This window comes from Peromyscus californicus, unplaced genomic scaffold (genome assembly GCF_007827085.1).
Source record: "Peromyscus californicus insignis strain IS unplaced genomic scaffold, ASM782708v3 Scaffold_17__1_contigs__length_78620276, whole genome shotgun sequence".
Classification (NCBI taxonomy): Eukaryota; Metazoa; Chordata; class Mammalia; order Rodentia; family Cricetidae; genus Peromyscus; species Peromyscus californicus.
The window spans coordinates 66,071,446-66,085,767 of NW_026294469.1; the positions used below are offsets into that span (position 1 = coordinate 66,071,446).

The 14,322-nt window shown below is 47.0% G+C and overlaps 1 protein-coding gene across 3 annotated transcripts in view; it reads left to right on the plus strand.

Moving 5' to 3' along the window:
- Window positions 1-3,280, plus strand: part of Loxhd1 (lipoxygenase homology PLAT domains 1) — a 161,865-nt gene extending 158,585 nt beyond the window's left edge. For all 3 annotated transcript variants that reach the window (XM_052741493.1, XM_052741494.1, XM_052741495.1), the window contains one exon: window positions 2,510-3,280. In XM_052741493.1, the coding sequence (XP_052597453.1) occupies window positions 2,510-2,990 (481 nt within the window). In that variant the 3' untranslated portion in view covers window positions 2,991-3,280. The remainder of the gene's footprint in view (window positions 1-2,509) is intronic.
- The last annotated feature ends 11,042 nt before the right edge of the window (window positions 3,281-14,322 follow it).

Here is a 14,322-nt window from a genome sequence, read left to right on the forward strand (position 1 = left end):
CTTACTTTGAATTATTTGTTCAGTCTAACTATTTGGAATATTCAGGTGGTTGTAGGTTATGGAAGGGTCAAGATGTCATGTATCCTCACTGACCTGGGGGTGCGGCTAAACACCCAGTCTGTGTGCTTGCTCTCCAGCCTTGCTGCAAGAGTACAAGACTGTCTTCATAGTGACTGCAGACAATGTATGGACCTATGAAAATACAGGAGCAGTCCAATAAAAGCAATCACCCTTCAATTTGGAGGGAAGAAGCACAGATAGAATGTCGTGTCCTGAGATGTTAGTTACTTCAGGTAGGGAGGGAAGTAAACCAGAGAGTAATGCTAGAAATTAGTATTAGAGCAACAGAGAAAATACAAGAGGAGATACATAGGAGAGAGAACAAAGTGGATAAGGGAGAAGATAAGGCAGCTCCGAGTGGCTATCAAGTCAAAAGAGAATTGCTAAAGGATGCAGTCGGGGCTGGGCAATGGCTCAGTTAGTCAGTCAGTGCTTGCCATGCAGCCATGAGGACCTGAGTTTGATTCCCAGAACCCACGGAAAAGCCTGGCATGGTGCCACACACTTGTAATCCCAGTGCTGGGAAAGCAGAGACAGCCAAGTCTCTGAGGTCCAGTGGCCAGCCAACCTACTCTAATCAGTGAGAGACCCTGACTCAAAAAGAGACCCTACTCAGGTAGCTCAGGTAGGTAGCACCTGAAGAATTACATCTAAGAATTATATGACCTATGGCCTTTACATGTGTGGGCCAACATATGTTTGAACACATACACACACACACACACACACACACACACACACACACACACACACAGAGAGAGAGAGAGAGAGAGAGAGAGAGAGATGCAATCAGCAGCCTAAAACAATCCCATCACTTGGGAAACTGAGGCAAGGAGACTCCCAATCCCACACCAACCTGTGCAATCTATCCCTTACAGGACTTGGGTGCTGACTCTGCCGTGTGAGGACTCTCTGGAGTTTTCATAGACGAAGGGCATTGGTGCTAGTCATTTCAGGGGTGGCTCACAGGCAGAGGACCTTCCTGTGAGTGTTCTGGTGTGCCTAGAACATGAGAGATGCTGCTGCCTTCGTGGGCTCTCACTTAGGCAGATGCTTGGCACAGGTGCCGGGCCTGTCTTGTGTGTGTTCTCACAGGGGTGGGGTGCTGGTATAAATCCTTCCTCTGGGAGGTTCTCCTGGAGGTATAGCAGGTGCAGGTCCTGCCTCTGTGCAGGCTACCACAGGGTGAAGGGCAAGTGCTGGTCCTGTTTCTATGTGTCCAGTGGGGACTGTGGCTCAGACTAAATTGCCCCTTTGCAGAACACTGTGCAATTCTGAGTCACGGTTTCTTCCTCTATCTGATCTAGAGCTATTCTGCCACCAACATTTCAGTCTCGTCCTGGACACTTGCTGTGGGTTCCCAGTGTGAACTGAGCAGCTGCCCCAGTGGGGATCTCCTAAAGCTGGCTCCTTGCCACTGCTACTGTGGAGTGCCTCTTAGGATGGCTGCTCTCCAACTGCCACTAGGGTATTCACCTCTGGGCACACTTTTCCATTGTTGCATTCCTGAAGTCATTAGCAAGCACCAGGACTGCTTATTTCAAAATCTGCTAAATTATTAGTGTTGTGAGACTGTTTCCTGGGGAGATGAGCAAACAGCTCTTCACTCCAGATGGGAAACCAATGGCAGAAGGAAGAAAAGATTCCATCCGTGTCTAGACTGGTAAACCAGTCCAGTGAGTTTAACTGGGGTTACTTAAGGGAGCACAGGAAAGTGTGAGCAGCTAAACAACTGGAGAGAAACTTTCTCCCCCAGCAACTGATAGCCTGACTCCTCAGAAAGAGGCAGGGCTTCATGAGACCCTCCCCCTCTGAATCATTAACTGCCTATAAAATCTCAAGGAGGGGCAGAATCTTATTAGCACCCGGCCCCCAGCGATAGTTAACTGGCCTATAAATGTTCAGGAAGGGCTGGGACCTGCCTTGTCCCTCTCTCACTCCATGATGGAATGATAATGGGCTCCATCTTGTGCTGGTCTCCTGTGGGTGGGAAATTACAGCTGCTGAGAGTTCAAAGGGACTGGAAGACAACATGCTAAAACAATTTGGATTGGGGAGAACCCGTAGCAATTGTTTATTCCAAACCTAGGGAGCAAGAAACACAGAGGCCAGTTAGCAGGTCCCTGATGTTCATCCTGAAGAGGATGGTGATTTGGACCAGAGCAGAGCAAGCAGGGAGATGCTAGGGGATGGGGTAGGGGAACAGACTGGCTTGTTCTAGTTCTAGGTACCTTTGAAAGACAGGACCAACAGGTTTGGGTTACAGATTTCATGTGGCATATGAGGAATGAGGAAAGGGTTAGAACAAGGAGCAACGGGAAGGATGGGGTGTCCAGCCTCGCTGGGAATCTTGGTTGGAGTGATGATGACTGGAGGCTATGTGAGATGAGATGACCCTCTGCTGGCATCTCCTGAGCTGACTCCCATCTGCTCTTTAATGCCCTTCCAGGTACTTCTTTAACTGTGACTGCCTCATCCCCCTCAAGAGGAAGAGGAAGTACTTCAAGGTATTTGAGGTTACTAAGACAACAGAGAGCTTCGCCAGTAAGATCCAGAGCCTGGTACCAGTCAAGTACGAGATCATCGTGACGACCGGCTACGAACCAGGGGCAGGCACGGACGCCAACATCTTTGTGACCATCTTTGGAGCTAATGGGGACACGGGCAAGCGGGAACTGAAGCAGAAAATGCGCAACCTCTTCGAGAGGGGCAGCACTGACCGCTTCTTCCTGGAGACTCTGGAGCTGGGAGAGCTGCGTAAGGTCCGGCTGGAGCATGACGGCAGTGGCTACTACTCAGGCTGGCTGGTGGAGAAGGTGGAGGTCACCAACACTAGCACTGGGGTGGCCACCATCTTCTCTTGTGGCAGGTGGCTAGACAAGTCCCGGGGGGATGGACTCACCTGGCGAGATCTCTTCCCGTCTGTCTGAGATGCCCTGGCCACACCTTTTACCCTCTGCCCTGTGTCCATCAGCCATCTCCCAAGACCTCCAAGGATGGGGCTACGGCAGCAGTCAGTCCTGAGGTCTCTACTCATCAGAGGCTGCTCCTTGCAAGTGACTGTGGGATCCTCCACTTTTCCATCTCTCAGACATACAAGAATTATATTCATCACAAGTCATAATCTATGACTGTACAAACTATTTTTTTTTTTAAATTTCCTTTCCTTTTAATAGCAGTGGTACCCAGGCTGGGGCTTGCTGTGGGGTGTGGATGGAAAATCGGGGCTTTACTCAGGGGAGATAAGTGGAGAAGAAGAGATTATCAAGATGTGTATTTTAAGCAAAAACTAATTAACACTTTTTTCCCAAAAAAGCTGGGCTAATTAAATTATTACCAACCACACCCCACAGAGAGCTCATCTGAGCATCTGCATGCTAAGAAATGTATGTTTTCCCCCCAGTTCCAACAAATTCAGAGGCAAATGCAGAAAAACATCAGGGGGAAGGGACCTATGAGCCCGTGAAAAGTAGATAATTCTTTCTACCACTTAACAGAGACCAAGAGAATGGGTGCTCACAGCTCCTGACACCTTGATCTTCCCCACCCCCACCTCCATCTGTCTGTCTCCCTGTTTCTCTACCTGCCCCCCACCCCTGTTCTGCTCCTCTCAGTGCCCCCAACCCCATCACAATGTGGAGAGGATCCTCAGCTCAGAGTCCACACCACTTCTCTGCCACATCCCTCTGACAGGAGCTTCGTGGTGGTGTCACTGTGGAATGTGGCATCTTTCTCCATCCCTGTCTCAAGGGCGGGAAGCATCTCTTGCTTCGTTCTGTTAATGATGTGTTACCTAACTCTTGGCTTGTGGCTCTTGGGATGGGGCAAGCCGGGCTCCACCTACCCTGCTTGCTTTGTGTTCCTTGGAGGGCTTGTCAGGATCTGAGGAAGCCATTACTGGAAACTCCCAATTAAACTATTAATGCTTTTGTTCACTTGGGTATACGTTTGCCCACCCCCACCTCCCCCCCCCCCCCCACTCCCCAGGTTCCTGAGGCCTGGACCACCTCTAGCTTGGGGAAGTCATTTACAGCTCCAAACCCAGAATGCAGCTCTCCAGCAGTACCTCACATCTGCCTTCCCTCCTGTGCCCCTCCCCAGGCTCTCCTCCCTGCTCTACGTTTCCTTGCTACCCATCCACCCCTCCGTTTCACCAGGCCCTGTGTTTTATGTTCTTCGTCTCAGTTCAAGGTCTTTATTGACTGCCATGAAATCCTTACATTATCTCCCCCTCAAGATATATCTGGGAGGCCAATGAATGGTATGTTGGGGGTGTGTGCCTCTCTAACTGGACCATCAGTCTTCAAGAAGAACCAGAAGGTCTAATTCATCTCTGTAGCCCTAGAACTTATAACAAGGCCCAGGGCATAGTGTGTGTATTAAACCTATGTGGCACTGGAAGAATAGTATATGGAAGGAAGGATAAGTGAGTGAATAAATGATTGCTTATGTAAGTTAGTGGGTGGTAGATGGAGGAGAGAGAGGATGGGTGGATAGGTGGATGGGTGGATGGATGGGATAGTGATTAGGTGGATGGAGGGATAAATGGTTTGGGTAGGTTGGTGGATAGGTAAATTATCAGTGAATGGATAGGTGGTTAGATGTGCTGTTGAGAGGGTAAATGGATATATATGAACAGCTGAATTAATTTCAGAGCTTATAATACCCTCCCCTCTCTGCTGACTCATGTTGGCTCAAGATCTTGGAGATGCCCAATTTCATCACTTATAGCCAGAGTTCTTTCAAGAGCAAACCATTCTTGATCTTGATCCTTCAACTACTCCCCATAAACCCTTTCTAACCAGTCTAAGTCATTTCTCCAAAGGTCTGTTGCCTAATCTTTTTGCGACATACCTCTCCATTAATGGAATTCCTAAGTACTTTAATACCAGATTAAAAATTGTACTTGAAATATGCATATTATATATTAGCTGACAGTTTCCACAAGTTTACCTCTGGAGTGTATGAAAGAAGATTGTTCAGGGGAATCCAATGTTAAGCCCTTTGTCTCAGGGAACTCCTGTGTATTGCTGGGGCAGGAGAAAGTGAATACCAGGAGTCCTGGTTCAGTCTTGAGCTATTCATTTCTTGAAAACTTATAGAAGAGTTTCCCAGGGTGAGTCCATGACCATCATGACAGGGAGCATGGCAGCAGGTGGGCAGGCATGGTGCTGGAGCAGGAGCTGATAGCTTACGTGTTGAGATAACAATCACAAAATAGAGAAAGATAACAGGCAATAGTGTAAACTTTTGAAACCTCAAACGCCGCCCCCAGTGACACACCTCCTCCAACAAGGCCACACCCCTAATCCTTCCCAAATAGTTCCACCAACTGGGAAACAAGTATTCAAATATGAGCCTAGCTTTGAAGACCATTCTCATTCAAGCCACTATGCTAGGCAATGCTGGGGAAAGAATGGTAAGCAATAAACACTCTGACCTCCTGGTATGTATAGTCTATTAATTAATAGACTGTAATTAATAGACACCCCTGGAATATGATGTCAAGACTTGAATATGGGGTAAGAGTCTGGGTCAAATCCTGTGTCCTCCTAGCTCTATAACCCTGGGCAAGTCGTGGAAATTCCCTCTGCCTACATTTCCCTTGGAAACTAGGAACAAAGCCAGTGTTTTAGGTACCCGGCTTAGCAGGTTTACATGAGGGCCTAGGAAGTGTGACTACCCCATCCTCCTGGAGCTGGTGATAGATGCTCAGTCACTGCTTTCATGCTCTACCCAGCTGTGGCCTCTACGGGAACAAGAATAAAGCCTAAGCCTTTCTCTCCTCAGAAAGAGGCTACAGCCTGGGAGCCACCCTACCACTGTAGGGGGAGAGGCTTCCTGGTAGTTACCAGGATGACTTCAGCCTCAGGAGTAATCAGTGAAATAGGGGCCAAACTATAAAGATGAGTATCGGTTTCAGGGTCGGCCATGCTTCCTCTTCCCTGGTATTCCCAGCCAGCCTCCTGCCAGACAAACACACACCTTGACTTTGTCTCTGCTCTGTCCTCCCAAATCTCTGGGCTCCTGCCCATGCATGGCATCTTTGGCAGAAGACTCCCATGTCCAGGGTGCTGATTCTTTATAACAGCTGGTGAGGCTGAAATGCATCCTTCTCCCACCCTACCCTATCCTTCTGGAAATAACAGAAAACAGTTCTGTAAATGCCTTAACATTACAGAACCTTCTGGAAATGCCTTCAATCACACCTACACCAGGCAAAGGAACATTCCAGCCCAGCGTGGCTGGTGGATTTTGCTCACAAACTAGGTTTTCCTCTAGACCTCTCACTCATGCTGTCAGCATCCAGGAGCTAGGTGCTTTGACCCCACACCCTTTCTCTTGCAGAATTGCCTTGCCTCTCCCCAGAAAGTCACATCTTCAGTCCACTGAAGGACACCAGCACTGTGTGACCTTGTTGGCTTGCTTGGGCAATTCTGAGGCTCTCATCTTTTCTTCTAATCACTGGTCCCTATACCCATGCAAGAAATAAAACACGCCCCCCAAGAGTAGGCGAGAGTGGACGTCAGAGTCTCAGGGTACAGAGCCAGGACTTTCATGTTCAGGTGTGCAGCCAAGTGTGATAACCCAGGCCCTTAGCCCCAGCACTCAGGTGGCTGGGGGTGGGGGTCGGGGGGGTGGCAGAGGCAGAGGTGGATAGACCTCTGTAAGTTTGGAGCCTTCCAGGCCAGCCAGAACTACACAGTGAGACACTGTCTTTAAAAAACAAAACAAAACAATAAGGTGTGAAGTTCTCGTTCCCACCATTGCTGAGGTGACGGTCCCTGGTCCAGGGTGACCCATCAAGCTTGTCAGAAAGCAGATGAGTCCTTATCAGAAGCATGGGCACAGAAGCGCTCAGGAAGGCCCAGCAGGGAGTGGTGTGGGGAAAAGCCCAGGGGTCTAACTGTTCATTAGACTGGATCAGCTCACCTTCTTGTAGGTGCTCACCCCCTCCTCCCTGGGACACTCTAGTGTCCCTTGTTCTGGAGATGCTTCATCACACCAGCTCCTTGGCCCCTAAACTGTGTTAGTTTTCTTGGCCAGTTGGTTTTATCCCATTGACCCGCTCCCATCTTGTGAGACTTTGAGACATCTATTGTCTCCTAGGCCAGTAGATCAAGCGTTTCTTAGTGTGTGATCCTTGGCCGAAGTTTTCAGAGAAAACAAGTTTTAATCTTCAATTTAAGTGGAGTTATCTCCAAGTTTTGCTTTCCATATTCTGGTTGTAGATGAACAATGAATAAATTCAGATTAAGCGTCGCCCTAATTAGAACATTTGAAATCCAAAGTATTCCAAAATCTGAAACTTTTTGAATGCTGATAGGATACCACAGGTGGGAAGTTCCACAGCCAACTTTGTGAAGGGTCGCTGTCAAAACACAGGCGCACCAAAAATATGGCATCAAGTTACCTTTGGGCTGTGTGTGTAAGGTTCATACGAGACACGAGTGAATTTTTGTGTTTAAACTTGGGTCCTATCCCCAAGATATCTCATTATGTATATGCAGATATAATGCAAAATCTGAAGTACTTCTGGCCTCCAGCATTTCACAGAAGTGATGCTGATGCATGCAAGTACACACACGCTCACACACAGACACACACACACATACATGCATACACACGTGTGCATACACACACACACACACACTCACGTACATGTGTGTATATAATTTTACTTCATGTATTATTGTCATTAGCTAACTAAGTCAAGACCACTAAGTGTGGTAGTGTGTTTCCTGTAATCTCAGCACGCGGGAAACCAAGGCAGGAGGATTGCTAGTTCGAACTCAATCTGACCTGTAAGTGATAAGACCCTGTGCCAGAAACAAAACAACAACAAAAATAAAACAAAGCCTCCCCTCTTAAAGTCACCCATACAGAAACATAAATAAAAACACATTTCTAATTTTTAATAAAACATAAAACAATGGTCTCTAACCAGGAACTCAAATCCAGTGCAGATTTAAGTACTGATGAGAAACCGGAGACGGACTCATCTGCCCACCCTCCAGAGGAAAACTAGAAGGTACCCAACTGTGCTGATGGACAAACAGCACTTTCATGTCACATCGATGCTTCTGTTGCCAGGAGAAAAGTAGGACCATAGCGGGTCTCTTACCACAGGTCACATGGGGCCCTACCTCATCACTAGGCTCCTTTCCCACCTCCTCTGCTGCTGCCCAAGTCTTGTTCCATGTCCCATACGGAGACCTCCACAGTGTGGTGAGCATTAGATGCCTGGTACCAACCCACCTTTGAGTACCCACAATGCTGTTTTGGGTCCCACATCATCAGAGCTGAGAAAGCGTATATCTGGACTAAGCGGGGTTTACTTTCACCAAAATCTTGGATGAAAAGAGCTCTCTAGCCTGCCACCTGAGAAAATCAGACAGGATGGCTTTGGTTGAACCTACTTAGAGCACGTGTTTTCTAGACTTCATGCAACCATTTATGTGTAAATAGCTTGTGCTAATAGCAGAGGGTTTTATCTTTAAAGTAGACCCCCAGGGATATTTATTTGGAAATACTTTGTTAGAAATTATTCAGAAGCAATACAACTATAGTTCTCTCCAAATAGTCTTGAATGCAGAATTGTTCCTAAATTGTCGAGGAAGGATGGAGCTCAACCAGCCTCCCTTGTAAAAAAAGAGAAAGAGAGAGCTTGCTCCCTGTGCGAGCTCTCATTCCCCCAGAGATGCTGGAGTGGAATGAGCAGCTGGGGAGATGGAAACTCCAGCTTCCTTTTGCTTGCTTGACTACAAGCTCTAGCGAGGAGCGTGGCCAGAGAAGAGATGACATACTGACACCCATCTGCCCATCACAGAGCAAGTCCAGCAAAAAACTCAGGGCCCTGTCACTCTCAGGGAAAGATGGGTGTGAAGGGAGTTTTTTTTCCCAAAAGGAACCGTTTTCCCTTCCTGTTGGGCTCAGGATTAGGACTGTTGTGGTGCAGAGTCCCATGAGGACTGCAGGTAGAAGAAAGTCTCCTTGTTGGGGCCAGGACTGTGGTGAGGTCAGCAATATGTTCAGATGGGAAATGTAAGGGTGCCCCGTTCTTGGGGGCCAGGCTTGCACGTGCTTGCGCTGAGGTTGGACACCTCTTTAATTTTTGCATCCTGAGCCTGACCTTGTCCCAGTGGCCCTGCTTTCTGCCTAGCTTAGGGAAGGGGTTGATTGAAAAGCAAAGCAGGTGTGTTGAGACCCAAGGCCAGGCCTTTCCCTGGGGGCTTCTCACAGGTGTCCTTCAATTCTTTCTTAGGACGGAGAGAACAGGAATAGGTGCACCAGCAAGCCTGGACACAGTAGTCTGGTGATAACAAAGTGTGCCAGAGCCCCCCTCTTCACATGCTTTCATTCCACGGGACTTTGTTGTCCTGCTTCTCCACCTGTGGTCTCAGCCTGAGAGAAGGGACTCAACCAATAAAACTTGTTGAGGAACCCCTAGGGGAGGGTAGTGGCTAGCCCACAGAAGCTGACTCTCCCTTTAGAATGGTGGAGATAGAACCACTCCACTGGTCAGTACCTAGAAAGGGGAAGAGCTACCAAATGGCAGAAAATGATAAGGCATGGAAAACATAAGAACACTGAAAACTCTCCTATCAGAATTTGGAAAGAAATCCTACTCTTTCTCCAAGATGAAGTCTTGTCTTTCCTTAAGGTCCTTAAAGAGAAAGCAAAAACAAGACCTGTCAGAAAATCAAAACACAGAGCACAGGGCTGTTCACCTGATATCACAGAGAGAAGCCTTGGTATCAGTTGCACATCAAGGGCCCATGCTGGAGAGAGACATAGTATGGAGCAATAATCTCTGTCCCGTGTTCTTGTTACATATTCTGTCTGTGACAGGAAGTGGGCACTGTCACAACATGAGCCACAGGACAGCACTATTCCTTGTGCACACTAATGAGGAAGACACCTGGACCCTGGCAGAACTGTCTCAGGCTCCAAACATGCCATACACGGCCTCTATTGTCTTGTGGTTAGTTTCAAGGACATCTTGAAGAAAATGCTGATATCAAGAAATTTGTGTAAGTTTTTACACAATGAAATGCTTTTAAGACATTCCCTTGATCCTTTACACTGAACCTCAGAATGTGGAGCACCCACATCTCTGAAGGAAAGTCAAACCTGTGTCCTACAGAACGTTTAAATCACTCACTCACACACACACACACACACACACACACACACACACACACACACACACACACTAATGAGACTGTCTTGGGGATAACTTCAGAATTTCTCAGAAGACTCTAGCAGAAGTAGTTTTGTTTTCTTGGAAGATGATTTTGTAGCCGAGCACTATGAAGTCTCGGTGGTAGAGCTAAAGTGGGTGAAATTAGATCTCCCTGGATCTGGAAGAGGGTGACTCTCCAAGGGAACCTTGAAGGCACCTCCTATCTGACTTGTGTTCCGATGCAATGGGCACCAGAATGCGTCACCTGAGCAATGGGCAGAGAAGTGTGGGCAGGCCCGGCAGAAGAGAAAGCTGGTCACCTCACAGAAAATAAGAACATTCTTCCCACCATGAGAGCAGTTTGCCAGAGACGGGGAGCAGAGCAGGAAATTGACAAAGGATGATAGCAACAACAGCAAAGACCTCCACAATGAGGCAGAGTTTCAGAGAAAGTTTCATCCGGGCTTGGAGATGACTCGAGGTGGTAGAACTATGCAGCTGTGGTTTCCAACATCAGAAGGGAGTTCATGCACAGCTGGGGTAAACTGAAGGCCAAGTTCCATCGGCTGATGCCCAAACATCAAGCCCAAAGGCAAGGATGAAGGTGTTCGATGCTGGTGACAGGAAGCAAAGCTGCTCTCAGTGTGATAACATGCCTGAGGGGAAAAATGAAAGCAGAGCTCTGTGGGCTGAGGATCAGAAAAGACTCTCCAAGTGCAAGGGACACCTTTATTCTAAGAATCCAAGGAAGTGTGCTGAGCCAAGCTCTGGCCAATCTAAGGTACCCAGCTAGTTTCTTTACACAGTGCAGTTCCTATGTGTGTAAGACGCCCATAGAAGGGAATGATGGGGGACCCACACAGTTACTCTTCTACAGAAATTCTACCCCATTTATCTTGAAGAACCTCCAACACCCTCTGACGTTGCCCTGGGATCAAATTCTTGTGGTTCTAACCTTTCAATTGATATGTTTCCAGAAACACCTACAGCTGCCCAAATCCTAGTGTCCCATCATCTGATCCAATAGAAGTCCCTCCTGTTGAGCTCGGTGCTAGGGGACAGGAAGACAATTCAGGGTCCCCAAGGAATGGGAAATTCATCATTCCTCCAGTGGATTACTTGTCAGATAACACAAAATGCCTCTCTAGTTACATGTACAAACTTGAAATGCATGGACCATCATGGACTGGGGATGCTAACAGTAGCCTCCTAGGCAACTTAGCAAAGCACCCAGTCTGTCAGTGGGTGTCCTTCCAAGACCATAACAGCCCAGCTTTCTTCTCAAGTACTTTCTTTTCTCAAGTACTGGGATTGCTGTGAGAATTCATCTATGAGACTGAAGACAAGAGAATAAAAGTCACGTGAAACCTTCACGGCTGTGTCTGTCAGTGCCAACGTAGAACCTTACCGCATTGTAACAATCTGTGTGCTTCTAATGTGTGTGAGCAACGAACCCAGTGGAAACGCTGTCGCCGCCAACTGCGTCAGATGAGCTCCATCATGGCCTTTCAAAGGTGATGTCATCTGGAAACAGCAATGGCTTTTAGGGATGCATACACAGTAATGAATCTTTCCTGAGTTTCTTGTGTATCTTCCTATCCAACCTGATGATTTTGACTCTGTTGACCCATTCTAACTTGACTCATTACAAAGCACTGAAATGCTGTACAAGAGATATTTTTCAAGCTATGTGTATGTAGTGTGTTTCTTAATAGATACTATAGGTATCTACATACAGATTTGAACACAAAACTGAAGAAATACTTTTTAAGCAACTACTTTGAATCTAGGTCCTTGGGATAACATTTATTATTATTAATATTATTTTAAAACTTGTCTTTTAGCCTGCTTCCTCCACACCCTCATATTTTTAACCTAGATCCTAAACTGCAGTGGACTGAACAGTTACCCCTGGTTTTATTAATACACATCTTACAGAATCTCACCAATTTCCTTCAGCTTCTGCCATTTTGTTTCTGCCTGAAAATTAAAGACGCTGAGGTGGGGGGGAGGCTGACCATTTAATGGTGCTTCAGAACCAGGGCAGGAGCTTAAAGGTGTGCCTCAGTCAGTAGAGACCCTCCCTACCCTTCACAAAAGCCCTGGATTTGATCCCCAGCAACATGTAAGCCAAGTTTGGTGGTGCACACCTGCACCTCGGCATTCAGGAGACAGAGGCGGGGGGCGGGGGGCAGAAGTTCAAAGTCATCCTTAGATACATGGAACATGTGAGGCCTGCCTGGACACACGAGACCCTGTCTCAAGTATACATTGGGACATTTAGCATAAATGTTATGGCCCAAGGCACAGACTCGCATCCTCTTACCCTAGTCTTAGTGTTTTGTTCCTTTGATTCTGGTCTGGCCGAGACACACCATCTATCTGCTCTTCCTTACCAGTTGCTAGGGAGGTGGGGTGTCGCTGATTCTGCTGCGTTCATCAGTGGAGGCAATGAGATTCACCTGCAATCAGGACTGGCATGTGATGACTTCTTATGCCGCCCCTCAGATTTACAGGGCTCACTGGGCCCCCCCTCCCCAGGTGGAGTATTTAGATGGCCCTTTTCGGGCATTCATTCTTTACAGAATATAGTAGTGGTCACTGGACCGCTACAAAGTCCAAGTTAAAACTGTGAAAACTATGTCATCTATGATTTGATCTTTAAAGAGAGTTTTGTGTGACTTTCATAGTTCCAAATCTTTTTCTTTTTCAGGGAAAACAAATTCAGGTTCGTGGTAAATAAAGGTCAGTGCTGTTTTCCAAGTATTCTGTTATCCTACAGTTACCGCAACACCAACAAAGCTTTGGGAACTCCAGGATGGTAGCGCTGTGCTAATTTAGGGCTCGTTTCCAGTTAGCCTTGCACCTGGCTTGTATCTGCATGGCAAAAAGTAGGAACTATAACACGATGGTTCCTTCTGTTGCAGGTTGAAGCTTTAAGGTTTTGAAGTACTAAGATCTGCCTTTGAATGAAGGCAACATTCATTTACTTAGTGAACGTGACAATATTTTTTATGTGTGTAGTGAGTCTAATGTCGTTTTAGTGACTTGGTAATGACGTTGTGAGGTAGGCAACACAAATGCAGTAGATTTCAGTTAAATACCTCACTGGAACCCAGAGTCCTGACAACATGTCTGGGCTCTTGATTTAGATCACATGGCAGCCATTTGCTGTACTCATAGATTGGTGCCTAGCCCAACTGTCATCAGAGAGGCTTCACCCAGTTACTGATGGAAACAGATGCAGAGACCCACAGCCAAACATTAGGCAGAGCTCAGGGAATCATACAGAAGAGGGAGAGAATTGTAGGACCCAGTGGTGTCAAGGACACCACAAGAAAACTCACAGGGCCAACTAACCTGGGCTCAGAGGGGCTCACAGAGACTGAACCAACAACCAGGGAACCTGCATGGGACTGACCTAGGCACCCTGCATATATGTTACAGCTGTGTAACTTGGTCTTTGTGTGAGACTCTTAGCAGACAGGGGTTGTCTCCAACTCTGTTGACTGCTTTTGGGACCCATTCCTCTTACTGGATTGCCTCATCCAACCTTGGTGAAGAAGGGGGTGCCTTCTGCACCTTGATATACCTTGATATATACTGCAGCTTGATATACCTTGGTGGGCTGATATCCACGGGATGCCTGCCAATATCTGAAGAGAAACAGTGAAGTGGATGGGGTGTGGGGAGAAGAGGCAAGGAGGCTGGGAAGGGGGAGGGAGGGGAAGCTTTGGTTAGGATGTGAAAACAAGAAAATTTTTTAAAAAAGCAAAAGAAAAAAAAGTGACATTCCAAGAATGGGGAAAAAATGTAACTGAGGAAACAGGGCATGGTGGTACACACTTTTAATCCCAGCACTCAGAAGGCAGAGGCAGAAAGAGTTCTGTGAGTTTGAGGCCAGTCTAGTCTACAAAGCCAGTTCCAGGACAGCTAGGGCTGTCTCAAAAATCAAAAAAAAAAAAAAAAAAAAAATTGTAGCTGAGGGCGTTCATTCTAATTTTTAAACTATGATTCTATAACCAAACTGACCAGTTTAGTGTGTGGTTGTCAAAGCTATGCTGTTCCAAAAAATA